Here is a 27,692-nt window from a genome sequence, read left to right on the forward strand (position 1 = left end):
CACTTAACACTGATTAAGCAGGCGTCAATAAAAGCCCGTCGCGCCAATTTTGAAGCGTTTAACCCCGAACTAGTGTCCTTTTGAAAGGTGTCGTTCGCCGCAATGGATAACAGAGGAAAAGGTAGGTGTGCCAATTTAATTATTAAAGTTAGTGAGGTGTGCTTTAGGAAAGGTTTATCGGAAGCGTCTTATTTTTGCTAGCCTGATTAATAGGTGCATATGATGCTAGCTAGCTCTCGCTAAGAGGGTTAGCTATGTGTCCTGCTAACTTAAAGCTATAGCAAATCTCGCTGGACTAAAACCACGTTGACCTTCGCTGTTATGTCTATCTACATAGTAGCTTTCTAGTATAGTTAGTTAAATAGTTGCACAGAACATCCGAGCTAGACCCAAATAGCTTTTTGAGCAGAGTAGTGAAGTTAACTAGGTAGGTATCCTAGCTAAAACGCCACTTTGCGTGTGGAGCTTCTGTATTCTAGTGTCAACATCCGGTCACTTCAGCCTGCTCTGTAAAATTGGGACACAACCATTAATAATAGTAGCTATATTTTCTGTGCGCAGTGGAAATTGGGCAGACGATATTTTTTTCGCAGTTTGAAGTAGCTATCTAGGTTAAGAATCTCAGTAACCATACCAATACCAGCAATACATTAGTAGCAGTGGGTATTGTTATTGCTATGCTAGACGTTTTGAACGTTGCAGTTATGTGACGTCAAGCAAATATTTATCCGTGGCCAAACTAGATGTGGTAGAAGGACACAAAACAAAAAAACAGTATTAACAAAATGGTTTTGGTAACATCGAGGTTTCCTTAACTAACATTACTTACGGCATTAGTTAGAACTGCATAACGCGCAAGTACTAGCTTTGTATAATCTTGCTAAAAGCAAGTAATTGTTTTATATAGTCCTGATAAGAGCAAGTGATGGTTCTATATAATCCTGTCTTACACAAACTCATCTCCACCTTGTTCTGTAAAGCTAATAGGACATGATTCATTCAATTTGTTTTGTTTTCTTCCTTTTCGGTTCCAGCGGGATCTGGAGACACCACATTGCCTCTTCACTCCAACAGGTACGTTAGCCAGCTGTGGGATAATGGTGTCTGCCTGTCTGTATCCATAGTCACGGTCATATGATTTTTCTATGCCAATTCCTCTGCTCTCTTTTTTTACGATAGCGATGGAGATGCTATCAAGGTGTACGTTCGTGTTCGACCTTTGACCCAGGGCACAGGGTTAACAACAGATGGAGACCGGAGTCTGTGCCTTGCAGTGACCTCTCCTCACACTTTGCGCCTGCACTCTAAGCCAGAGCCACGAACCTTCACCTATGATCACGTGGCTGACATGGACACCTCTCAGGTAAGGCGGTGAGCTCAGAGCTGGTCTGGGAACATTAGCTCAGCCAGTGGCCAAAGGCACATACCTCAGTGTCTGGTCCCAGCTGATCTGGAATATGTTTCTTTAGGATTTCTGCACGTCAGTGTCTCAGTAGTGCAGTAAATGCTAAAGGTTATTTTTGTGTGAAGATGCTGATTGAGGACTGTGATGTTAGATCTTAAGAATGAACAAGACTTTTTAAACAACTTTTTAATGTCTGCTGTAAAATATAATGCTGTACCGTGGCTCTTTTTCTTTCTTTCAGGAATCAGTGTTTTCGAGCGTAGCAAAAAACATTGTGGAGTCATGCATGAACGGTTATAACGGCACCATATTTGCGTAGTGAGTACAGTTGGAAACAGGAATCGAGCAGTTATAATTTACTCAGGTAGAATTTGGGTTTTCCTTGGCATCATGATGATCTTTCTCTTTGCCCTGGCACAGTGGACAGACCGGCTCAGGAAAAACCTTTACCATGCTCGGTAAGCGTAACCCCGGCGTTCCTGCTTGATGGAATATGCACGTTTTCTTAATAAAGCAGCCACTTGTATCTGAAGCAGGTGAGCAGACTGACACGTTTTGTTCACGCAGTCTCCTAATTCTGGTGTGTATGTTTTGTAGGTCCAAATGAGATGAGTGATTTCTCTGATGAACTGCGTGGTGTCATTCCTCGTAGCTTTGAGTATCTGTTCTTTCTCATCAACAGAGAAGTGGAGAGGGTGAGAGTGCAACTTGCACACTGCCTGCCAGGCTGTGGTGTCCCTAGACCTCACACAATGCGTTACCTACCAGGCAGCCTAGAGCTTGCATAGAATGCATTGCCTGTCTGGCTCCTGCTGTGCTGAAATTGTCTCTGCCATGTGATTTTTCACATTTTCTTGCACGAATTAGTGCTTTTAGTAGTTTATCATGTCCCCTTATTGGCATACTGCAAATTCTATAAATATGAATAGTAACTCATTCATTCAGACTGTGTGTGTTTGTGTATATGTAGTCTGCAGGGGCCAAGAGCTTCTTGTGCAAGTGCTCCTTTATAGAAATCTACAACGAGCAGATCTATGACCTGCTGGACAGCGCCTCGGCCAGCCTGTTCCTGCGTGAGGACATTAAGAAGGGAGTGTTCGTGGAAGGAGCTGTGGAGAAGTATGCTGCTTCTGCCGCCGAGGCCTACCAGGTCTGCAGCCACGGGGGGCGTGCTAAGCAAGAGCAACAGGGCAGCGTCTCTGTTCAAGTCTTATGCTATCTAGTCTTCTAATGTACTTGTTATTCATGTATATGTTTGACAGTTGTCTGTGGCAGACTGTGTTGATCAGTTTACAGCAAATGCAGCAGTGGACTACTTCCCATGGACAGCTCATTGTGTGTCCCAAAAACTAGGTAAAAGTTGCATTTATTTATTTATTTTTGGCTTTTTGCCTGTTTGTGGGTGTGTAGGTGCTGTCTATGGGTTGGCGTAACCGGCGCGTGGCATCAACGTCAATGAACCGCGAGTCATCTCGCTCTCACGCCGTGTTCACCATGTGTCTCGAGTCCAAGGAGGCCGGGCAGGAAGTGGTCAACATCAGAACATCCCAGCTGAACCTGGTGGATCTGGCAGGGTCTGAGAGACAGAGGGACACGCATGCAGATGGGTCACGTCTAAAGGTATGGGTGGGTGGGTATTTCAGAGAGACAGACGGACAAGTGTACGATAAGTGTTCTTCAGCAAGCAATGTTGCCTGATGTAATGGGTATGTATAGTCAAGTATTGATAAGTGGCTTTTCTGAACTTTTGACCTTAGGAGGCAAGCAGCATCAACCGCTCTCTGATGTGCCTGGGTCAGGTGATCATGGCCCTGATGGATGTGTGCAACGGGAAGAGCCGTCATATCTGCTACAGAGACTCCAAACTCACCTTCCTGCTCAGGGTCAGGGAGCAAGGGTCATGTGGGGGGTCGGGGGGGGTCCATACAAAGGATTACACTGTATGTGCATGTGGTTGAATCGGATTTGTGTGGGTTTGTTGAACAACTCTTGGGTGTAAGGATGTTTTTCTTTGGTTGAACATGCCTTAAACTTATTGACATGATGTGACCCCCAACATCCTTTAGAACTGACTAGATATTGAACTGACTTTGGAATGGACTAGAAAACGGAGTCCTCCAGCTTACACGTGTGTGTGTGTGTGTGTGTGTGTGCGTGTGTGTGTGCGCGCGCGCGCATGCATGGTCTATTAGGACTCTCTGGGAGGTAACGCTAAGACGTACATCATAGCTAACGTGCACCCTGGCTCGAAGTGCTTTGGCGAGACCCTCTCCACATTGCAGTTTGCCCAGAGAGCCAAACTCATCAAGAACAAGGTAGAGGAGACAGCTCTTCTTATCCAGCTGAGTGATCAGTTTCTAAAGCTCTTGTAGTTCACTTGACAGAGCAGGTAGAGCAAGGTGCACACACCACCTTGTGTCCTCTCACTGTCATACTGAAATATACAAGTCACTTTAGCTAAGAGCATCTGCCAAATGCTGTATAATGTAAATGCTTGGCTGGACAGACAGATAGGCAAACTGTCTGTCTATGTTTAGGTATAATTAGTTTGACCTTTTTGTGTCCATGCCTGTCCTCTGTAGGCTATGATAAACGAGGACACCCAGGGCAACGTCAGACAGCTGCAGGCTGAGCTCAAGAAACTAAAGGAGCAGCTGGCTAATGCACTCTCTGTCCAGCAAAATGTAAATGAATTAGCACCTGGGGGGCCTCACATACACACAGGTATGTGTGCACACAAATACACACAAGTCCACAGGTACACCCAGAAACACTCCTTTCGCCGCATGTGAGCTAAGCCCGTGTGTGCTGCTGTCTACACAGCTCCTGACACTGAGCCTCCGTACAGAACCCGTTTCCTCCAGGCGGTACGACTCTGGAAAAAGCACAAGGCTGAGAACAAGGTGCCGAGGTTTCGCCTGTTTTGGTGAAATGTTTGCGCAACATGTATTCTGTCTCTCGCTGGCTCTGATCACGCTGATTTCCCCCCCGCAGACCTTGCAACAGAAGCTGTCCCAGCTGAAGGAGGCCTGGGCACAGAAGGAGAAGTTCATCCACTCCAACCGCATGATCCTTAGGTTCCGTGACGACCGCATCGCCCAGCTGAAGCAGGAGCTGGAGGCGGGCAGACCGGCCCAGACGAGGCAGCAGCAGGATGAGACGCTAATCACGCAGCTACTGCAGGAGATCGCCCAGCTCCGGGATCAGGTACCCTGCGTGCATGCACACACAGTAAGGTTATGTTTTTGAAATGCCTGGTACATACTCCCCATCCTCAGGTGGAGCACCACCCACGCGTGATGTGGTACGCAGCTGAGAACTGCAGCCTGCGGGACGAGGTCCGAGCTTTGCGGGCTTCCGAGGCGGTGAAGAGCGCTCAGGAGGCCTCTGCACAGGCTACGGCCGAGCTGGAGCAGGCCCTGCAGGAGCTCCTGCAGATGGAGGAGAACATGGAGCTGGCAGTGGGTGAGACAGGCCTACCTGGGTTCAGTAAGAGGCCCATTTTTAACCTGTAGGGGTTGAATAATTGATACGTTTGGGGTTTGATCACATTTATTTATTTATTTATTTATTTATTTTCTCTCTCCATCCCCTTCCATATCTTTTAAATGACAGCTCCGACCACATACTCCACCCCGGTCACCATGGAGACCTTGTCCTCAGTTTCTATAGAGAGGCTGAAGGCGCAGTTGCTGCAGAAACAGTCTGAGCTCACTGCCATGGCACAGGCATACAACGAGTACAAGCAGGTCAACAAGTAAGCGCTACCATTTGAACAACAACTAAAGGGATAACTTGAACAACTAAGGAGGCTTAAATACACCTTGGGATTGGATGACAGGAATTTCTTCTCTATTTTTAAAAGGGTCATCCAAAATGAATGTCAATGTGTACAAAAAGAGCCACTTCTGTCCTTGCAAAAGTATAAGTCTCATACTGAGGAGGGTGCTTGAATGTTTTGGCTTTATTTTAATGGTTGTGGGCGCGTCTTTTTAAATTCTAGTGTTGGAAATCCTGCAGATGCTGCTTGTATAATGTTGTCCGAGAACATAAATTTGGCTTGTTCTCCAGGAAGCGACTGCTTGAGTTGGAGTCAGAGAAGCGATACCTAGAGAAATCAAACAAGCACCTGGAGAATATTCTGGAAGCTACTAAAGCTCACACCAAGCAAGAAGTGTGTCAGCTCAATAAGATTCACGCTGAAACCATTAAGGTACACAACGGAAGAGCCAAATGAACATATTCGAAAACCTATTTGCTATGAGTCTGAGTACATTGTAATCTAAATCCTTCAAAAGATTTAAGCTCTTTACCGACTAATTTTAAAAAGCTTTAATTAAGTACTTGAATTACTTATCTTATGTGTGCCCCAGATCCTAACGACCCCGACAAAAACGTATAACCCACGGAGTCGCTTGGTACCGCTGTCCAGCCCAGAGCACCTGAACGGCAACGCAGGGGAGCACGAAATGGAGGATATCCAGAGTGAACAGCCCCCGCCTGAAATGAGTGAGCTGGCCTTTGAGGCCCTTACTGAAGAACTGAAGCAAATGCAGGTACTGGGATTGGGACATACTATTTTCAGAAATGCAGGGGGTTGATCATCTAGTACTGACAGTAGTTTTGTGGTATATTCTATAACATTTTAAAGCACTGTTTCCTGAACTCGTTAGGAACAGGTCAGTCACCTGAAAGGCCAATTGGATGAGGAGGAAGTTAAGAACAGGAAACTGCTTCAGCAAATCAGCAAGCTGGAAGAGCAGGTCTCTACAGCAACTGAGCAGTCTACTCGCAGAGAGCAGGTGTGTTTTTTATTTTTATTTTTTTATGTACAAGTAGCATTGAGTTAAGCTCTTCTATTACCTTCTCACCACTTTTTAGTTTCAGTAGATGTGGTAGCACATGTGGTAGCGTGCGCTCTCTCTCTAGGATTTTAGTTCAGAGCGGAGGTGTCTACTGGAGGAGCAGCAAAGTCTGCTGGAGAGAGTCGGCACTCTAGAGCAACAGCTCACTGAGGAGAGGGCATTGGCAGAGGGTCAGATGCCACACACACACATACCATGTCTCACTTAAGAGGAAAGCCACATTCACAGTTAACGACTCCTCTACATGTTGAGGCTCTTTCTGAGAGCTTTTACCTCTACTAACATATGCCATTCATCTTAATGCTTCTCTGTGTCACTAATGGCTTGGGTAACCTGCTCTTTGCTGTGATGATCTTTGACTCCGCAGTGCTGCGCAGCGAGGTGCGTGACCTGCGTTTGGTCCTGCAGTCGTCGGATAAGGAATTGGGGGAGGTCCGTACTAAGCTGGAGCAGCGGTGTGCCGAGGAGAGGGAGAACGTGCAGCTCTCGAGCACTTTGATCAGCACCCAGCTACAGCTGGACACGGTCAGGTAAGGGACTGATGTAAGGGGCATCAGGTGTTGGGACTGATGCCATCCCGGAGCCACTACATACAACACTGATGGTTTTGAAAAGTGAAAACCAAATAGGTTTAGTGTTAGGAATAGTGTGAGGAGTGTTGGAATAACATGGGCCCATCCTGGCAATTTTGTAGGATCTTTTTATATTTTTTTGGAAAGGGAGGTCAGTGATGTAAGTTGAAGATGCAGAAGAAAATTCCAGTTATCACCTTAATCACCATCTTTGAATCACATTATTTGATCAAAGCCAGTGTTGGGGTGCGTGTGTGTGTGTGTGTGTGTGTGTGTGTGTGTGTGTGTGCGCGCGCGCACATTCATTAGGTTGGAGTGGGAACAGCTCCAGGAGCAGCACAGGTTCCTGCAGGATGCGTATGACACGCTGCAGGCCGAATTCAAGTTTGAGGCAGATCAGTACCACCAGCAGCTGCAGGAGAAAAGCAGAGAGAACAACGAACAGCAGGCCCAAATCACCGTGAGTCGCAACATCCGCTGCCTGTCCACCTGTCTATTTGCCCCTCTCCTTTACGGTCTCTGAGTCAATTTCCGCTTTAAACTCACGAGTTACTTTCTTCTCTCCATTTTGTCATGGTTCATTTGTCTTGTGCAGGAACTGCAAAATTCCCTTCAGGCAGAGAGAGAACTGATCGTCACTCTGAGGTCCCAGCTGAAGGCAGACCGAGAGAGCAACTCAAAGTGAGCTCATAACTGCCACAGAAGTAGATCCATTGGTTCGGTAGTGAGTCTAAATTGAGCTGAAGAGATGACCATAGATTTTGGTGGGAGTAAATTTTGTATGCGAGTCCTGTCTCACGAAATGCTTTTATCACCCAGAGAGCTGCTGCAGTCCATGGAGGAGAATGTCCTTTTGAAGAAGCAGATTGTGGATCTTGCTACTGAAAACCAACATCAGGTGTGTTTGTGTCTGTGTGTGTGTTGTGGAAATGTGCTACAGCTAGTTAAACTTTTAAAAAAAGATGTAAAAAGGAAAATGTACAGTATGCTTAATTTGCATCTTTAAAAGACGGTTTCTCTGTCTTTTTTGCTCTCTCCGAGACCAGGCCGAGACCATCCGAGTTCTTGAGCAGAGTGTGAGCAGCGCCAACGCTTCAGTCTCCAGCGTTGAGCAGAAAATGGAACAGGACAAAGTAAGCTCACCTTGGAAGCGCACATCCTCGTAGCAGAGCAACCATGGAACAAAGACAGAAACACACCCACCGCTCTGGGATAAAGTTAGACTCCTGCCACTTTCTTAAGAATCTGTGCAGGTCAACAGTGAGAAGAATTCTTTGCACCTTTATATTAATGGTGTAGATGTGGTTGTTGCAGTTAGTGATGCTTGTAGCACCATTTCTGTCATTTTAGACATCGGAAAATTTGTGACTTGAATAGCTCAGTGAAATCTCGGACACCACAGCTGGTCAACTGATAATATTTGGTAAATTAATTGCATTTAAGTTTCCTTCAATGAGTGGATGGGATTGTTTTTTTTTGATGAATCTTGATTGTGTGTGTGCGCACGCATCTATGCAGGATGTGGTATTGGATCTGATGAAACAGACTCGAGATTTACGTTCTGAGCTGAGTCAGAAGGAGCAGAGTCTCTTGCTGTTGTCTGCTGACCTCCAAGACATCACAGTGAGTCGCTTGGCTCCTCTCTCTCGATTAGTCTAGTTTTGCAAATGACAGCAAACCATATACAGACCCTACCGAAGTTTATGGAGTTACAAAATGAAGCAAACAAGAAGCATTTTGTTTAGAAACTGATACTAAAATGACCAAACTCTCATAATGCATTTCTTAAACGTTCTGACCCTTTTCTCTCATTTTACTTGCAAAATAACAGCTTTCAAAATAAGTCTCAAAAACCATCCCACCTGTTAATGATGGGTGTTGTGTGAGTGCAGGACAAGTACACCACAGTGTGTTCAGAGCGGGAGGAGGCAAAGAAGCTGACCTCCCATATGCAGACAGAACTCCAGGAGCTGAGGGAAGCTTCTGACAGACACGTGGCCTCGGACCGCATTGAGGTGTGTGGTGAGGCAGGATTGGCCTTAGTAGGCCACATGTTTGGAGCACTACCCATATTTATTTTCAAAGCCTGAGAGATTATAGATAAGCTCTGATTTCTACATTTACATGTATGGAGTTTAGCTGATGCTTTTGTACAAAAACTTACAATTATGACTGAGTACAACTTGAGCAATTGAGGGTTAAGGGTCTTGCTCAGGGGCCCAACAGTCATAACTTGGCAGTGGTGGGTCTTGAATCAACAACCTTCAGATTACAAGCCAAGTACCTTAAACCCTGAGCATTTCTAAACACTGACAATAGGACTGTGAAGCCATCAGACATTTGAACTTCAAAGCTGCGCAGGGGCAAGGACACTACATGCCCCCAGTTTTGTTACGTTGCTGTGTTTTGTGCTATAGTTGGAGCTACTGCAAGAGGATCTGGCCTACACCACTGAGGAGGTGGAGTGTCTCAGTAAAGCTCTGGAGGAGAGGACTGCAGAGCTGCAGAGAGCTCAGGTCCTCCTCGCGGAGAAAGACACAACCGTCCACACGCTGCAGGAGCAGGTAGGAGACACGCACTAACCGTTCTGATGTAAAGGTTCGTTTCATGTACTATAATAATACTGAATTATAGGCGTGTGTGTGTGTGTGCACATGGAGCTGAGACAACAGGAGGAGCAGATGAATTTAAGGACTGAAAGTGCTGACTGTGAATCTGCTACACCCAAAGCAAACCCACAGGTAGGGGGGCATGACCTTGTGTTGGGTGTGGCACGGCTTTACGGTCCGGTTTTTAAGGACCAGCTACCGGTCAACCTTTTTCGTTGCCTTTACAAAAATGAAATTTTCTGGGATGAGAAGTGTGAACAGTTAACATTTTTAAAAATCTAATCGGCTGGGGTCAGACCCCTTGCACCCCCCGCAGCTTTGGAGCCGAGCTGTCCCAGGTGCTGGAGAGCCAGGAGAGGGAGCTAGAGAGCAGACGATCCTCCATGATGACGATGGAGGTGCTGCTGTCGGAGCTCAATGCTGAACGCGTCGCCAAGAACGAGGAGATCCAGAGACTCAAGGTTCAAATGGACACACGCCCGCGCACACATGAAAGAATCTCTCCTGGAGTGGTGCAACAGAGAAGCGTTCACCCTAGATCCCTGATGCAGATCTATGGTCGGTGAGCCAGAGAGAGAAAATTGGGTGGTGGGGTTTTACTCACTCTCCCTTGTCAATGACAGTGACACTGGCCAATCATGGGTGACTATGGGGTGGAGAGTGCTGTTTTCTGAGCATGTTACTCCACCCATTATAAGAAAAGATGCAGTGATTGGCTGCATGAGCCTTGGAGGAAGCATGTGACGGCCCTTGCCCTCCTTGATTGGCAGATGTCATGTGACAGAGACTGTGACGGGGTGGGAACTGGATACCAATAAATTAGAGAGACAAACAATCTAGGAGAAACATCGCTAAATGTCACTAAAATTGAACAGTCGCTTGTGACTTCACATGTCTGAGTTTGTGACTCAGCTTCTGCAGTTCTGTGTTGGAGGCAGTAAGATCTGGTTCATTGCAATGTGGGTGTCTAATTTGATCTTCTCCATTAGACCACAGCCATGGCTCTTCAAGTCTGGACAAAATCAAAGCTACTGTCCAAGGTAGTAATAAGATTCTTTACACCCGTGTGTGTGTGTGTGTGTGTGTGTGTGTGTGTGTGTGTGTGTGGTTTTTCTAGGCTCAGCTAAATGAGAAGGAAAGTATGCACTTGGGGATCCAGGCTCTACTGGAGCAATTTTACAGTGCACAGAACCAGCAGTCTCAGAGCAGCAATGCCACAGAGTGAGACGCAACACACAGTTTCTTGTCACACAACCTACACATACTCTCAAACTAATTCTGCTGTTTGTTTTGTGTTACTATTTGGCTTGCAGAATTCTGAAGGAAGTTGTGCAGCAGTCTGTCCTTCGAGAGTTACGGGAAGAGAGGAGTGCAAAGGTAAGACCAGCTGCACCAGTGGTTTACCGCTTTCAAAATCCTGCAGTTGGCTGGGAAACTTTTGGGAAAGGAGTGATGGGGTTTTGTATTCTGCTGAAACAAAACGCACACTTTTTTGGCAGCATTCGACTCTGAGTTCCCAGTGATTGTCATCTGTGCATTTTCCACTGTTCAAAATCAGTCAGGTTTCGGATTATAACCATACTATAGAATCAGAACCATACTCTTTACATTTTACTGCCAACAATAATCCACACCCCAACTATGCCTCTTTCTTCCTCTCTCTCTCTCTGCTGTCCCCCCCCCACCCAGAATGCTCTAGTGCAGCAGCTTGCTGAAACTCAGAAGGCGTAAGTGGAAAAACAAATTCAAATGCAAATTTATTTATATAGTTCCTTTTTGCAACAGCTGTTGTCATAAAGTAGCTTTACAGATGTCCAAGTCCAAACACCCAGTGATCAAGCCAAGGGCAAGAGTGGTGAGGAAAAGCTCTCTAGAGCACGAGGAAGAAACTTTAAGAGGAACCACGACTCAAAGAGGGGGCCCCACCCTCCTCTGGCTGACAATGGATACTTCGATAACAACAATATAAACAATAAGGAGCAGAATAAGTAATGTGTGAGGGAGAGGAGAAAAATAAAGAAATGAGCAATGTCTAGTCCAGTTTTCTAGAAGTCCTAGTCTGGTCTTGAAGGGCGTGCATGTCCGAATGTCCATGCATGAGAACGTCCATTGAGGACGACGGAGAAGTAGTTGCCTGGGGTGGGGGTGTAGTGGGCTACATCGGGGGGGGGGGGCATGGCTGCTGAGACATCTGTACAAATTAATTTGGAACCATTGTGGGATTATAATGGGCACGTAGATTCAGGGGTGGGTGTGTGTGTTTGTGCGTGTGTGTGTGCGCCCACCCGCCCGTTCAGCTTTCAGCAAAAGGACATGACGCTGGCCCAGTCTCAGACCTGCGTGCAGGAGCTGACTACCGAGCTGAGGAACCGCTGCCTGGAGCTACGTGAACTCCACCTCAAAGATCAAGAGCAGGAGATGCTCACACAGGTGAGCCCGGCAAGGGTCGGACGCTGGATGCTGGGAGCTCGCCCACACCCCAGGCACCTACCGCGTGGCCGGGGGGGGGGGGGGGGTTTAGTTATGAAGGAACTATTTCACTGCCATTAAGTGAATTGCACTAAAATCCCATGTAAAACAGGCAACTTCATCTTGTGGCTTTTCTTCACAAGGGTACGTTTTTATAATGAATTTTACTTGCATGCACTTATCTGAGTAGATGTGAGGGGTCTCAGCCACCTCTGCATAGGAATAAGACCCTCTTTGTTGCTGTGGACAGGAAGTGGAGGTGTTGAGGAAGCAGGTGGATCACCTGGCAGAGGAGAATGGCAAGCTTCTCGGCCACCAGAACCACAAGCAGAAGATCGAGTACATGGTGCGGCTGAAGAAGGAGCTAACAAAACTGCAGGAGGTGAGGCGCTGAAGCGTCCATTACCCATCATCTCTGCCACGTGGTGGTCGATTCCGATATGATTCGGTACATTTCAGATTCCACAATGATTTGATTCACTTCATTTGCTTCAGTTCAAAAGTGTTGAATTCTACTGCTAGTCGCTTAAGAGCTAGCGTTAGCCAAATCTAGCATACGCCCCTCTGCCGCACCTCCAACACACAGAAACTACTCGCCCTGTCACACCAATTGATCAAAGAGCTGCAATGTGCCAAAGTGGACAGCTAATCTGGATTTAGTAGATTTTTATGATTGAAAATGGCCTGAGCCCGATTTTTTATTTGGGGGGAAGCAGGAAGGACACACACGCAGACCGGTTTGATCTAAAGGTTTGCTTCGTGTACTACTAATAATACTGAATTATATGCAGTATGTGTGTGCGTGCAGACTAGCTTCCAGCCATATAAATCGGTCTGCTTTCTCTCCGTGTGATTTCACAGGAGAATGAAAAGCTACGTCACAAGAGCACGTCGTAACCTGGGCCAGAAGTTCTCCTTACAGAAGCATATCTTAAACTCGGCCAGAAGTTCTTCATAACGCTCTGAGCGTCTGGATTGAGACAGTCAGGAACACAAACGTCTTAAAAATCGTTCGCAACTGTACAGTTTTTACTTGCAAAGGATGCGAAAAAGCAAAACGAGCCAGCTCGTCAAGTAGGCTCACGGGTACGTGGAACAGGTTTATGTTCCCTCTTTTCTTAAAGCTATGGTTATGTTTCCTGACAACACAATGTTGGAATAAGGGTGAACATGGTGAAACGTTACCTGTGTGTGTGTGTGTAAGATGTCATTGCTGTTTATAAATAGGAAATGGTGTCTGTTTGACTTGGTGTGTAGGTTGGTTGTAAATTGTTATACATTTTAAAAGTACAAAATTTAGATGTTTCTGTAAACGTACAAACAAATTTAATTTGTGGCTATATTAAGCCATATTTTTATGTTGTGGTCACTGACGGAGGGATGGTTTTGTCAAAAATGCACAGTTTAAAAAAAGCCCTCAAAGTGGCTATTACGATGGCCTAATGACATGCTAGTTCGGTGCTGGACAGAAGAAATAGTGTTTCATGTTGAGTCGAAGTACCACATCACACTGGGCATTACTGGATATCTTATTCTTAACTTGTACACAATCCTAAGTTTGTTGCTGGCAGTCGGTCAATCATTTTTATAGGTGGTCCTTCACACGATTGATATAATTGTGGGGGAAGTGTTGGTGATTATGCTGTATTGCACTGCTTAAGTAACACGTTTGTAGGGGGATTAATTTCATTATCTACAAAACACTTGGGCGGGGGTGTCCATTTAACTGAGCCTTTCTTCTTTTCATAATTGTGATTACTTCGTGGAAATAGTATGATGTAGCCAAACATTTTAAAGATGAATAAATATATTTCTCCCCGAGTTTGTCTCGTCTTCAAGTTAAATGAATACTTTGTGTTTTTTTATTTTTTTTGTGGTTGGCTGTATTTCTTCAGAGAACGGCCACGTAAGACGCACGTTATTCTTACCAACGTCAAAGGTAATTTACCAGAGAACCACAGCACAGCGGCTGTGCCAAGAGATTAGGTTTTGGTGGTGTTTTAGCGCGATGGACCAATTTCGTCTCGTTTGTACAATGCAGTTTCGAACATAAACTGTCAAATTTGGCGTGCATTTGTGCAGAATGAAGCAGGCGATAACTGCAGAGCAGATCGCAGAGTGGTTCACGCTCGGAGCACAGTTCGCCAACGTACGAATCACCCCTGAGGTACAGAAAGCTAGCAAGCCGGTTAACCTTGATGCAGGAGAGGGGTAAGAAATACATACCGCAATTTAATACCCAACTTAATAACTACAAAACTTCCTGTGGTGGTTCTTTGGCGCGCTGGTGTGCTCCACGTGCTCTTGGCGCGAGGAAATGTGTTAGCTAGGTAGCTAGTTTGGTTGTCCTCTTTTCACCAGATTTAAATTTGTCGACGTACAAATAAAATGGATATTTCATACTTTAAAATATTTAAAGGCTATGTTTTACTCATATCTCGCTTGTTTTAAGGTTGCACGAGTGTTGGGGTGGCATTTCTCTCTTCAGTGGCTAAAGCTACAGATTTTTATAAATCTGTTGATACGTGTCGTCTGTCACATTTGGTCACGATGCAGGGTTCCGATACTTTGGCTTACATTACGCTTCTTTCGGTCATTTGTAATCAAATAATTACAAATGACTGCTGCCACTAACTCGGAGTTTGTGTAATTCTGCTTAATGTAAGCCATTGCAATGATGTTGCACTTTAAGTGCATCGGTGTTGGGATTGTCCTGTCGTATCGAGCCGTCCATTGTGTGTGCGCGCTTCACCAGTTGTGTAAAGCCATGCACCGATCAGGACGGCCCAGAGAACGATCGATCAGAAGGAGCTGTGCGGGGGAGCAGGAAGTCGGACATCCTCCTTGGTGAGACCCGGTTATATATAATAACACCAGGGTGGAGCAGCATGGGGGCATTTAAAAAAAAAAAAAAAAAAAAAAAAAAAAAATCAACACAGAACTCTGTCCTCTGCACACTGAAAAGACCCGCACGCTAACAGCTGTCTACCGCAAGTTTAATCCTGAATTTGCATCTTTCCACACATGCTTCAAATGGTTAGTTTAGGTTAAACTGTTAGTACAGATTGATTTAACATGTGGGTAGAGTCAGAACGCCACATAACTGTTCTGTGTTGGTGTGACGTATAGCTTATTTATTTTATTTATTGCTTTGTGTGCTTGTTCTGACCTTTTAGGCCGAGATGTGGCTCCTCTTCTTGCCAGTTATGAGTACCCAAATCTCCCCATCACTAAGAATAGACAGGAGGTCTGTGCATGCACACTTTTCTTTCTCTCACTCACACACACACTTTCTCAGCTGAGCTAAAACTTGGAGATGATGTAGCTAAACTCTGCCAGAACGGCCAAGTCCTGTGACCTGAACCTGTCTCAACACCCCAGTTTCACAGACACTGCCCCGTTAAAACTGCTGTGCTTGTTAAACCTGGATCAGGTCAACACTCACTAACATGTTAGTATTGATGCTGTGTAGAGAATGGACTGCCACCCAGAACATATCTGGTTAGAAATGGTGTTTAGAAGTTTTCAGAGAGAGGTAGGGAATCGTCAACAAGTTTTGCCTGCCAACAAATATGTTCTAGTCTAATTGCACACCTACAATATAGGTGTGTGTAAAGAAGTGGTCTGTGAGTAGGTGCGAGCTGTGTGTTTGTGTTACTGGTAAACAAGTGACCAGGAAGACATTCAGTGACATTTGTTACTGTGTGTGTGCGCACGCAGTTGATCTCTCTGATAGAGAACAACTCTGTTGTTATAATCCGGGGTGCGACGGGTAGTGGCAAAACCACCCAGCTCCCGCAGTTCATCCTGGACTACTACACAGAGAAGGGCACCCCCTGCAACCTGGTGGTCACACAGCCCCGCAAGATAGGGGCCTCCAGCATTGCCCGCTGGGTTGCCCGCGAGCGCAAGTGCACCCTGGGCAGTCTGGTGGGCTACCAGGTACGCATGCTCACTCACGTGTGTGTGCGCGCACACATGCAGATGGATACGTTCCTCCCCCCTTCTGCTTGTTTGCAGGTGGGTTTAGAGAAGATGGCTACTGAGCACACCAGGCTCATCTACATGACTACAGGAGTCCTGCTGCAGAAACTAGTGGCAGCAAAGAGTCTCACCGAATTCTCCCACATCTTTATAGATGAGGTAACACACACACACACACACACACTTCAACACACTGCAGTGTGTACAATGTTTTTGGATACCTGCTCCAGGTGCATGAGAGGACCGAGGAATTGGATTTTCTTCTGCTGGTTGTCAAAAAGCTGTTGAATTCCAACTCGCGCTACGTCAAGGTACGTCAAGTATACACTGCACGCACCCACTTGTGCATAAAAACACAGTCCCTCTTTCTTGCTTTCTTCATTACTGTATATGTTGCCACTGTTGTTATACAGGAGTTGAGAATTGATATGTATCCCTCTCTGAGGATTTGACCTTTACTCTCTTTCAGAATGTTGTTTTTGGTCTTTAAACATAAATAGAATGCTGAAGTGTCTGCTTTCTGTCTTCGTGTGCTTGCTCTCTCACTCTCTCTTGCTCTGTGTGTGTGTGTGTGTGTGTTTGTCTCTCTTTCACACACTTAGGTAATTCTAATGTCTGCTACAATAAACTGCGCCGAGTTTGCTGAGTATTTCGGAACGCCTGTCCGCAGCCAGATTAATCCAGCATACGTGTTTGAGGTGGAGGGGGCTCCGTACACCATCGAGGAGTTCTACCTGGATGACATCAAGAGCATTCTCCCCTTCAAAGTGCGTGTGTGTGTGTAAGGGTAGGAAAAGAATAAGATGGATGAAAGGCAAGGCAGCCCCTGCAATTTAGTAAACTCCTGTAATCCCAGCACACACTGCAAACCATCTATACTTAACACCACAAAACATCCTCAAGTACTTTATGTACAGTGTCAGAATCCTAATGTGTGACAGTATGTTTGTATGTATGTGAGGGCATGTGTGGTAGATGCCCACCATGTGAGGATGGTGTTCAATATTACACATCCTACATGCATTTGCTTGTATTTGGCAGATGGATGGCCCCCACCCAGATGACCCCTGCATTAGCATGGAGATGTATAATATGGCGGTCAGTCTCATTCAGAGCTTCGATGATCTGGAGGCCAGAGAACAAAGGTCAGAATAAAGCATGTTGCAAATGTGAGGTCATTTTGCAGAGGCTGGTGCTGATAGATTTGCCACTGTTTCAGCATGAGCAGTCTGCCATCTATGGCGTGATCTGTCAGGGGGGAACTGCGTTTGTGTGTGTGTGTGTGTGTGTGTGTGTGTGTGGGGTGCAGTCAATCGGAACAGAATGGGCAGACGACCCTTCCAGGGAGGGGCAGTGTGCTGGTGTTTCTGCCTGGACTCGACGAGATCCAGTACATGCAGGAGGCTCTTGCCAAACTTGTACGCAAAAGGTCAGCCCATTAAACAGTTAAATTTGTCATCATTTTGTAGTCATATTTTAGGCTTGATGGGGTTTTTCTCGAAGCGGAATTGACACAATTATGCATGTGTGTTTTAAAGTACTTTCAGATTGGATTGCTGTTTGTACATCTGATTGTACCACATTTATTTCCAACTTCGTAGTGTTCTTGGCTGAGGTACATTCTGTGATGGTCCCTCTGGCCACATGTTTTTATAGTCTTGTAGAGGACACCACACCATCTATCTTTGCTTCTTTCTTGTTGGATAGTTATATCATTTGTTTAATTTTGTATGGATGCAAGTGAGTAGTAATGTTTTTTTGCTTCTGCCCCGATATAGTTTAGTGCGCTACAGATCAATTCCTCATCTGTGCAGATGCTAGCCAGCATTAACACCGGCCCCAACATTTATCGTTCTCGACATGAAAAGCCTGCGGTGCAGGACACTGCAGGGTTGTCTTCTAATGCCTACAGTTGGACAGCTCATAGGTGGGCAGTGAAGACTCGGAGTCCAACAGTGCGCTTGTGAGAGGAATCCCGGCCCTTAGCGGCAGTTTTTGGGGTCTAGAGGGCCTGAAATATGAGCTGTATGTTGATGTAACTTTAGATATGTTATTTATCTTTTTATGTAGGCTTTCTTTGAAAGTTGTTGTAAAACAATGTTGGTAATAGTAAAATAACTAAATGCCTTTTTTGTTATTTCTAAATTTGACTGATATGAGTAGTTGGTCATTTCTGCCTGATGTGTGTGGATTTTAAGATGCTTATTGGAGAGGTATAGTAGTCCTATTAAATAATTAGGTGGTGCCCCCCCCCCCCCAATCTGATCTCAGCACTACATTTATACAATCCTGGACACACCACTGCTCATCATATTTTAGCTGGATATCTCCAGGTTTGGCACATTTTAGCTGGTGTCTTCTGCTGCTCCTCCTCCAGGAGCAGGTGTCTGCTTGGCTTTTAACGGCTGTGTTGGCTTCAGTCAGCTGTTTAGCTGTGTTTGGAGAGAGCAACTTTGATGGCCAGCTGTTCCCTTGACAACTGTGCTTTTGTCCGTGTGTTTGATGCGCTGACTGTTGGGATTGTATGTGCGCGAGTCACCTACTCTAATGGCCCTCACATCATCTCGTCATCTATAAAGTAGAGCGCCACACACATGCACATTGGGACTGGGCAGTGAGCCTTGGGTTTGGGGAGTAGGCGGTAACAACAGACCATCCTTGAGAAGAGATTTTTATCTTTCATTGTAAAGAGTCGTGTGTGTGTGTGTGTGTGTGTGTGTGTGTGTGTGTGTGTGTGTGGCAGGCTGCAGGTGTACCCGTTGCACTCCACTGTGACGCTAGAGGAGCAGAACGGTGTCTTCTTGGTACCTCTTCCTGGATACAGGAAGGTAATGCTAACCTGCAGGGCACAATTTCACCCCCAGTCCACTCCCTTATAGCTCCATAAGCCTGTGTGTGCACGCGCACGTGTGTGCAGGTCATCCTATCCACCAACATTGCGGAGAGCTCAGTCACAGTGCCAGATGTCAAATATGGTGGGTCTGTCTCCTATGTCACGTTTCTTTATCTGTAGTTTGTTGCGTGTAGGTGCTTGCATGAACAGAAATATCTTGAAAACTTATTCCTGCAGAGTTTAAACCTGTGCTTGTGCTCGATAGTGATCGACTTCTGTTTGGCACGCCATCTGGTGTGCGACAAAGAGACGAATTACCAGTGTCTCCGCCTCACCTGGGCATCTAAGACCAACTGTAACCAGCGCAAAGGTTCTGCTCAATACATTTAATAAATTAAATCTTGTATGTTAATATTTGTTAGTGTAGCAGCTGCACCCGGCGCTAAACTAACCAGTAGGAACATGTACATCCCTAAGTGATGGTCTCTAACACAAATCCCCCCCCCCCCCCTTTCAGGTCGTGCTGGTAGGGTATCTAAGGGGTTTTGTTACCGTTTGGTCACTAGGGACTTCTGGAAAACTGAGATTCCAGACTACGCCATTCCGGAGATGCTGGTGAGAGATTTCCACTGGCCCCTCCCACGTCACTGCTTGCAACATTCGGGGTTTTGGTCTATTTGTGTTCAAACATATTTAGTAGTTTAGCGCTGATATCTCTTAAAGGCGTCTGGTATACTGTGCTGAGCATTGTGTTTTAGTGTTCTTCTAAAACGTGTGTCTGTGCCCCAGTGCTCTCCGTTGGCTAGTATCCTGCTGAAGGTGAAGCTGTTGGACATGGGAGACCCACGCTCGCTCCTATCTACGGCTCTGACGCCCCCAAATCTCCGGGACATCGAGAGGACCATCCTGCAGCTGAAAGAGGTTGCTGCAATACACACAGCATCATGCACCCCAAGTATGTGCAGAGCGCGAGGGTGCTCAGATCGGTGCGTCTGTGTGTAGATGGGCGCCCTGTCCGTGCACAGCAGCATTCGGAAGCACTTTGATGGCGAGCTGACGTTTCTGGGCCGTGTCCTGGCCCACCTGCCTGTGGACCTGTTCCTGGGCAAGATGATCGTGCTCGGCCATGTCTTTGGCTGCCTGGAGGAGAGCCTCATCATTGGTATCACTCTTAGACTGTGTGTGTGTGTGTGTGTGTGTGTGTGTGTGTGTGTGCGCACGTACGCGCTCATACTCTCACATATGCTGTCGCTGCTGGTGTCCTTGTTGTTAAGTCATGTGATCACTTCTGCAAACTTATTAGCAGTTTATGCCCCAGCTCATCTGGGTGGGTTTTCATAAGCTCTCTCTCTCTCTCTCTCTCTCTCAGCTGCGTCTCTCTCCTTAAAGAGTTTCTTTGCGATGCCCTCTCTGCAGCAGCTGGCAGGCTATCGGTACGTTTAGACATTTTTATTTCCAGATTTTTCTCTTTCGTATCTAGCCTGCTATGTCTGTTAGGGCCCACCAGAGGCTCCAGATATTCTATGCCATGTCTCTAAACCTGCACAATAAGTGGTTTTGTGATTACCAGACCGATCCTGCCCTATAACCAATGTGTGTGTGTGTGTGTGTGTGTGTGCTCGTCTGTCCGTCCCAATTCGGTGCTCTTTCAGGAGTAAGTTGGCGTTCGCTCATGGTGTGCCCAGTGACTCCGTTGCTTTTGTCAATGCCTTTAAGGTAGGAGAGCTGTCTGAAGGGAACGGGGCCACGTGCTCAGCCATTTCCCCATCCCCGTTCCCTCTCCTTAACGCGTCACTAAAGGGAAGAGCAGGTTGTTGACAATTTCTTACCAAGTGCTGCCAGGGACTAGAGTAGTGTGTGTGTGTTTGTGTGTGTAGGCATGGTACACATCCAGAGCTAAAGGAGAGCTCAGGCACCCAAAGGTAAGATCCTGTACAGGCCTGCTTACAGGCCCATGCATCATCATATCCACACAGATGTTCTAATTCTGTTTGTCTGATGTGATCTTAATTCAGCCGCTTTTTTTAGGATGAGCTGGAGTGGGGCAAAGAGAACTGTATTCAAATTAAACGCATCAGAGAGGTTGTATGCCGGGTCTCTCACAAACACAGTCTTTCCATCTTTTGTATGGTATTTTCATATTATTTGTGCATTGTTTTAGCTGGAAATGCCTAATCTTAATCTCAGTAAACAAAATAACATTTTGGCATAGTAAATTTTTTTCTCCTTGTTGGGTCTAAGTGCTCCCTCCTTTCTTGAAGGTTTCCACATTATAAACAGGATAGTTGTCTCCCTCGCAGGACTAAATATGTAGCATACACATGTATATAAATATACAAGCGCGCACACAGAGTTCTGTTCTCTGCTCTCGTCTTTGACAGGTGGCTGAGCTGTTTGTGGATCTGAAGGTTCGAGTCTCTCAGTTTAACATGCACGTCAGCGATAGTTCCCACCCGTTGGATTACGCAGGCATTCACAGCCAAAGATTCATACTGCAGGTAATACACACACCACCAGCATGCACAAAAGGAGATTTGTACAGTAGGTAACTCATGCGTCTCCACAGAGAATCATACTACAGATAAAACGCATGTGCGTAACCCTATGTAACGTAGCACACAGCATCTCCAGCTGGAAATAATTCGACCTAGATAGTGACTATCATGGGACGTGTTCTAAACAAAGAGATCAAGGATGACACTGCTTCTGTTACACTACTGCTGTGTAGAATGTTGCGATGCATGCGCAGTCCAAACGTGCAGATCCCAAGCTTTCAAAGCATTGCTGTCCTGTTCAGGTGGTGATCGCAGGTGCCTTCTACCCAAACTACTTCCTCCAGGGAGCCATAGACGAGGAGCAGGCCTCCAAAGAGCTTTCAGGAAATGACCCCCGAACCACAGTGATGGTACGCAAAGAATTTACTGGGTACAGGCGTGTTGTTCTGAGTTTTGGTACCATAATAATCAAAGTTTACCTGATGTTGCAATAATTATTTCAGGTGCTTATCATTCACAGGCCCTTATAATTGTCCTAACACACACACTCTCTCTCTCTCGCTCTCTCTCTCAGGTGCGTAACCTTCCTCCATTTGCTTTCCTCTACTATAAGCAGCTGCAGTCGCTGTTCCGACAGTGCGGCCAAGTCAAGTTCATCTCCTTTGAGGGCTCCAGGTAAATGGCTCGCTAAACAGCTCCCCCTGCTGGACGAGAGCGTACACGTCAGTCCCGTCTCAGCACTGTTGCTGTGGTGCGTTTCAGAGCCTACGTGGAGTTCTACCGGTCATCGCTGCAGGATTCTGGGGTCCTGCCAGAGGTGTCTCTCTCGCTCCGGCTGTCCCAGCAGAAACAGCGCCTCAACCTGCATGTGCACACCACCAACGAGGTGGAGGCTCTGGCCGGGTGCAGGACCGTCTCGCACCTCCAATACGCACGGTAAACACACACACACACACACGAGGCACAGTACTGCAGAGTTGCAGGTGTCCACTGGCTGCAGAGATGGTCATCTGGTATCTGGGCGTGTCGTCCCTCTGTGGATAAATATGAGTACAGGCAGTGTGTCTGAATGTATAAATCTGACGTTTGTGTCAGGGTTCTCTCCCTCCCCTCCTACCCATCCCCAGGGTGAATGTGGATTTTCAGAGCCAGACTGTTTACCCTGTTGGAGTCCTGAGCAGCACAATCGACCCAGAGCGCCTGCCCTCCACCAGGGTCTTTGTTGTCAACATTACTGAGGTCCAAATCACTGCTGCTCCAGCACCGCCGTGCTCTACATCCATCTATCCATCCATCCATCCATCCATCCACACCACTCTCCATAATGCTTCATCTGTTCTGTCGGGTGGTGGGGTGTGGGCGGGTGTAGGTGGTGGAGGTCGGCCACTTCTGGGGCTTCCAGGCAGATGAAGCCAGTCTGGAGAAGCAGGGGAGGCTGACGGCGGCCATTAACATGCTGGAGCTGCGTCCTTTGTCGGTGTCACTTTACCCGAACCTGCTCTGCCTGGCGCCGTTCAGCGACACACAAACCGACACAGGCAGTTACTACAGAGCCAAGGTTCTGCATGTACAGGGGAGCAATGTGGAGGTAACACACACACACACACACACACACACAAACTCAGTGACGTTTTATCTATTAGTATTAAATCTTTTTTTGCACTGTGTGTGTGCGTGCGTGCATACACTAGGTGTTCTTCCTGGACTTTGGAAACACCTCAAAAGTTCCTTGCAATAGTCTAAGGGAACTTCCTGCAGACCTGCTCGGAGCACCCTTTCAGGTAGGGTCTCTATGGCAACCATTTTTCCCATCGTGTGTGTATACTGTTTGTGTGAGTGAGTGTGTGTGTGTGTGTGTGTGTGTGTGTGTGTGTGTGTGTGTGTGTGTACACACCAGGCTCAGGAGTTTGTGCTGGCAGGCCTGGCTCCATCGGCCCAGTCCATGATCACAGGCGTCCAGTGGAGCAGCCGAGCGCGTAACCGCTTCATCACGCTGGTGAATGGACGCTCGCTCATTGTCTCCCTATACTCCATCCTGCATGGCGTCATGCGTGTCCACCTCCATGTCTCCATGGAGACGGGTGACGTTGACGTGGCCAACCTGCTCGTGCAGGAGGGATATGCCCGCCTCGTCCCTGAGAGCTTTGAGAGCCAGGTAACCGTGGTGATGGCACACAGTGGTTCTATAAAAGCCAAAATTTAGTTTGTCCTCTGACATGTCTTAAAGTATACAATGTCATTAGTGGAATAGGGCAGAGGTTAAAACTTGGCATTCAGTATGCCAAACCAATCTCAGTGGGATCTTTATGCGAGGAGTCACGGAGTGTGTACCGTGAGTTGTTTAGAGTATTCTTTTGCTTGCCAAAGCAAGTAAGTATAAATAGAGTTTTAATTATTAACTTGGAGCAAAAAAATCAGTTATTGCAAAGCTTTGATTATCTCTCTCTCTCTCTCTCTCTCTCTCTCTCTCTCTCTCTCTCTCTCTCTCTCTCTCTCTCTCTCTCTCTCTCTCTCTCTCTCTCTCTCTCTCTCTCTCTCTCTCTCTCTCTCTCTCTCTCTCTCTCTCTCTCCAGCAGTCTCATGAGGTGTTAATGGGTCTGTATAAGGACCTGAAGGAGGGCACCTTCACGCCGAGCTCCAGCAGCAGCTCCTGGAACACCCGCAAAGAGGAGGAGAAGCAGCTCATCAACAGCCTGCTACTCTCCTTCTCCAAAGCCAGCCACAGCGCCCCCAAGTGCAGGGTATTCAAACTGCAGCCTCTCGCACAGAACCGCTGTCACAATACACATCCCTGCTTCCTGCTTTTCAAACCACTGGATACAGTTGGCTACTCAAAATGGACATTTTGTATATAATATCAGACATTCCTGATATTCTGCGCCTGGGAGTGGGAGAGTGCACTGCAGTACTATGGCTGTTCCTAGGATTGCGCTCCGCTGCACTGAGAGTGGTGGTATTCCTGGGATTTCTTTGAGTCACTGCTCCAGCTCAGAGGTCGCAGCCCGAAGTGACCCCATCCCAACTAGGACAACCTTGTGTTGACTTTATCTGCATCTTCTTTATCATTGATCCTAGTGTCTACTTGGTTCTGCAGGTCCTACAGGATCCTAACCTTGTAGCTTTGTGGTTCCTCCCATTTAGGCTTGGGGAGTGTCCAGCTTGTATGTCTTGTACATGTTCCTGTACATGGTCCCTGCTACTTGGTTGTGTCTCTGTCTGTATTCTTTCCCTGCCAGCATGTATCCTGCTATCCTCTTGCTTCCAGATACTAAGTGCTAGGTGTCTCCAGAGGTTCCTTTGCAAAAGTCTCCATCTTGGGTCTTGTCTTCTCTGCTTCATTGTAGTGCTAAGTGCTTACTTGTGTGCTGCCATGATTAGTTGCTGTGCTGTCTTCCAGTCCTGCCTTTTCTAGACATTGGTGGCATTGTCTTATGTCAGCCACCTCTGCTATCTGTCAATGGTAAATTCCATGGGTACATCATCCTGCCATGGCACCTCCTCTGCTTCCATGGTAACCACCCTGGACAGTGGCTCTTGCACGTTATAGCCCCCCCCCCAATTCATTTGTGAGGAGTATCCTGGTCTTTACATCAGCAGCTTCCAGTTTTTCTCTTGGTGAGCTTATTGTGCCTGCTGGGTATCTGATGGCTGACAGGACATACATATTTATGGCTATGATCTCATCGTCCCCATTCAGTTGACTTTTGTGCAGCTGCCTTTCCCTATAGATCACCCTCGGATGTCACTGCCCTTCTCGTTTCTGTCTCATGGTTCTCGTGTGACTTTATTTATTTATTAATAGCTGCCCTCCAGGTATGCTAACGGCCTAGTGGTAGTTCAGTTGCCCCCTGTCCTGATCGCAGTTCCCCAGCCCAAATGACATCCCATTGTCCATGCTGTGGATCCTGGTCAGGTGTGTCAATCAATGTCCCTTTCCGTCTTGGCGTACAGCTTGGTGTCATGTTCATGTAGCGGGGATGTCTGATGGTAGTTCCGCTCCTGAATCTGCAGCCATACCCACTTTCATTGGAGATTTGGCTGAGAGGGTTCAGGCCTGTGCAGAACAGCAGTGGGGACTGCGCAACTCTGTGATATTGGGGGGGCTGACGAGCCGTTCTCTTGTGTCTTCAGGTATGTGTGTGGACAGGCGTGATGAACGATTGTCTTCTCTCCTCCTTAGGTCTCTGTGCATGGCCCGTTCAGCCCCCACAAGGTCACCTTTCACTGCATGAGCGGAGTCATGCAGTACAGGTGAGGACTCAGCTCTTCAGCACCCAGGTTTGCTTCCCCCTCCTCCCCTCCGGCTGGAAAGGCCTAAAGTTCAGTTTGGTGTGTCCTGGTTCTTGACAGGTCAGTCATCATCGACAGAGACAGCATAAACTCCGTGCTGGTGAACGACAATCCTCAGGACAGTCACGAGAGATTGCTGGTTGCAGGATCTGTATCTCTTAATGCCTCAGGTGTGTGTGTCTGTCCCTATCCCTGTGTCTGTGTTAGCTCAGTGGTTAAGGTACTCAACTTGTAATTGGAAGGTTTCCAGTTCAAGCCCCTGCCAAGTTGTACTCATAATTGTAAGTCTTGGTATAAAACCTTCAGCTAAATGCTGTAAATGTGATGTGATGTAATGTGGTGGTTGTGTGTGTGTGTAGGGACATGTATAATGCTGAAAGAAACAACTCTGATGCCTCATATCCATGGCCTCCCTTCCCTGATCACAATGCTCTTCACCCCCGTCATGGAGCTACGGTAATTCTCACCATCGAGAATTGTGGAACTGTACCTCACACTGCTACTCTGCACAGCACTGTATCATCACTACTTCATGACTCATTTAGGCCAACAGTTTGCATAAAACTGTATTAACACGTGTACAAGTGTCTTGTCTGATTTCTTTCTGTAGTACTGATCAGGAGCGCACTTGCTTTACTGGAGCTCTGTGTGGCCTGGGCACAAACTCCAACTCCCAGGAGGCTATGCTGCCAGATCATGATATCGAGACAACCTTTGATGTCAAGGTTGATGTTGAGGACATCTCTGAGGTACATTTAGATGTTCTAATGGGAGATGTTTGTTAGAATTGTTTTTGTTTTGTTTGTTTGTCTCTCCATCAAGGTGTCCAAGGTAAGCATTGTGTGTGGGTGTGTTTGTATAGATAAATGGACTTCGAGGAGCAGTTAATAGGCTGGTGTGTGAGGGTCCCAACGGCCTCCTCCATTTGGGCCCAGACCGGATCAGCGCTCTCCAGGAAGATGCACGTGATCGACTCCTCAGGTAGCAGAGTTCGCCATTGTCCACCCTGAACTGAACCGCTAGTTCTGAAGGATTCTGGGGGTTCTGAGGCTTTTCTCTTAATGATGGGATTAGATTCTGCTGGTCTGCTCTTTTGGTTCACTGACACTAGAGGGTATGAAGCATGCCTATGTGAAAGATACGCTAACGTCTGTGTGTGTGTTTTGAACGCTTGCTTGCTTCAGGCTGTTCTGTAAAATGCCCTCCAGAGAGGATTGCACACCTGTTTACTACGACATGCCCAAGAAATGGAACCAGGTGCCTTACCTATACATCAGTACATACATGGCCCACCACGCTAAACAGCCACTGTATTACATATGTCCTGGATGTATTATAAAGTGCTGGTGTGTTTGTGCATGTGTTAGGTTGACCCCTCCCAGCAGATGGAGGTTGTCCAAAATGATGGCAGAGCTAAAGCGGTTCTATTCCAGCTGCACCCTGTGACTCTACTCAACATGTGATGTCTGTTGCTGTCGAGGCTGATCTAAAATGTAAAAAAAAAATTAAAAAATAAAATGCTATTATAATGCAAGGAAGAGCGCTGACTTAGCCGAACTGAAAGTTTCTTTTTAAGGTTGTGTTCCCTGTTCAATTGCTGCCACAAGCAGTGTTTGTTAATAAACCATACTTTTCTTTCTTTCAGATTAATTTGGTTATGAATTATCAACAGTAATCTCAATCTCTTCAGCAAAACATCCTGATCCAACATTCATTCACTGTAAAATTGTTGCTGTGAACACCTACTGTGTTCATTGGTCAGTTCACCACCGACACTGTCCTTGTTCCGGGATTAATCACAGTGTGCCAGATGTGTTAAGACACCAATGATCTTGGGAGATCGAGTAAGCTAAAGCAGACAGTGAGGATTCTACCTGAAGAGCACATTGGGTTTGTAGAGAAGTTGGGAGTCAGGGAGTCGTTTGTTTATTAATTTCCCCCTTCTGTTAGTTGGGGGGTGGGGTGGATTTCTATCCATATAAAAATGTTCCTTTTGGTCCCCTGTGATCACGGTCGTTCTCTTGATTTGTTATAATTACCCTACAATGAAATGCCACAAGCCCATTTACATTATGGAACATTTATTTATTTTTTCCTCATTCTTCAATTAAATACATAAGTGCAAGTAGTTAAGAGTCCCACTGACTTTAAAAGAATTACACTGAACATA

The 27,692-nt window shown here is 46.5% G+C and overlaps 2 protein-coding genes across 3 annotated transcripts; both read left to right on the forward strand.

The window, feature by feature from the left end:
* Positions 1–33: 33 nt before the first annotated feature.
* Positions 34–13,731, forward strand: kif15 (kinesin family member 15). The gene is made up of 35 exons (XM_027032192.2): positions 34–121; positions 1,035–1,074; positions 1,180–1,363; positions 1,647–1,723; positions 1,826–1,863; positions 2,003–2,100; positions 2,376–2,555; positions 2,816–3,025; positions 3,163–3,288; positions 3,598–3,720; positions 3,988–4,129; positions 4,229–4,308; positions 4,400–4,612; positions 4,684–4,870; positions 5,021–5,162; positions 5,477–5,618; positions 5,779–5,961; positions 6,079–6,207; positions 6,335–6,440; positions 6,638–6,800; positions 7,152–7,302; positions 7,438–7,523; positions 7,662–7,740; positions 7,889–7,975; positions 8,361–8,465; positions 8,735–8,857; positions 9,260–9,406; positions 9,503–9,583; positions 9,748–9,912; positions 10,569–10,672; positions 10,765–10,828; positions 11,141–11,178; positions 11,749–11,881; positions 12,171–12,302; positions 12,782–13,731. Exons 1-35 carry the CDS (start codon positions 103–105, stop codon positions 12,815–12,817), a joined length of 4,113 nt encoding a protein of 1,370 aa, XP_026887993.2. The 5' UTR covers positions 34–102; the 3' UTR covers positions 12,818–13,731.
* Positions 13,732–13,975: 244 nt separating this feature from the next.
* Positions 13,976–27,203, forward strand: tdrd9 (tudor domain containing 9). Of its 2 annotated transcripts, XM_027032208.2 has the most exons (35): positions 13,976–14,131; positions 14,676–14,767; positions 15,097–15,167; positions 15,641–15,862; positions 15,941–16,063; positions 16,135–16,215; positions 16,507–16,671; positions 16,946–17,049; positions 17,214–17,333; positions 18,648–18,732; positions 18,822–18,879; positions 19,003–19,107; positions 19,255–19,352; positions 19,527–19,658; positions 19,740–19,899; positions 20,107–20,170; positions 20,390–20,453; positions 20,615–20,659; positions 20,766–20,819; positions 21,119–21,235; positions 21,535–21,642; positions 21,807–21,907; positions 21,995–22,168; positions 22,360–22,471; positions 22,602–22,820; positions 22,924–23,013; positions 23,130–23,387; positions 23,806–23,973; positions 25,413–25,483; positions 25,583–25,692; positions 25,882–25,978; positions 26,133–26,271; positions 26,385–26,503; positions 26,707–26,779; positions 26,890–27,203. In XM_027032208.2, exons 1-35 carry the CDS (start codon positions 14,004–14,006, stop codon positions 26,983–26,985), a joined length of 4,023 nt encoding a protein of 1,340 aa, XP_026888009.2. In that variant the 5' UTR covers positions 13,976–14,003; the 3' UTR covers positions 26,986–27,203. The 2 variants fall into 2 exon arrangements, with proteins under 2 accessions (XP_026888009.2, XP_035387754.1); XM_035531861.1 differs by lacking the exon at positions 15,641–15,862.
* Positions 27,204–27,692: the final 489 nt, after the last annotated feature.

This window comes from Electrophorus electricus, chromosome 11 (genome assembly GCF_013358815.1).
Source record: "Electrophorus electricus isolate fEleEle1 chromosome 11, fEleEle1.pri, whole genome shotgun sequence".
In the NCBI taxonomy this organism is placed as follows: Eukaryota; Metazoa; Chordata; class Actinopteri; order Gymnotiformes; family Gymnotidae; genus Electrophorus; species Electrophorus electricus.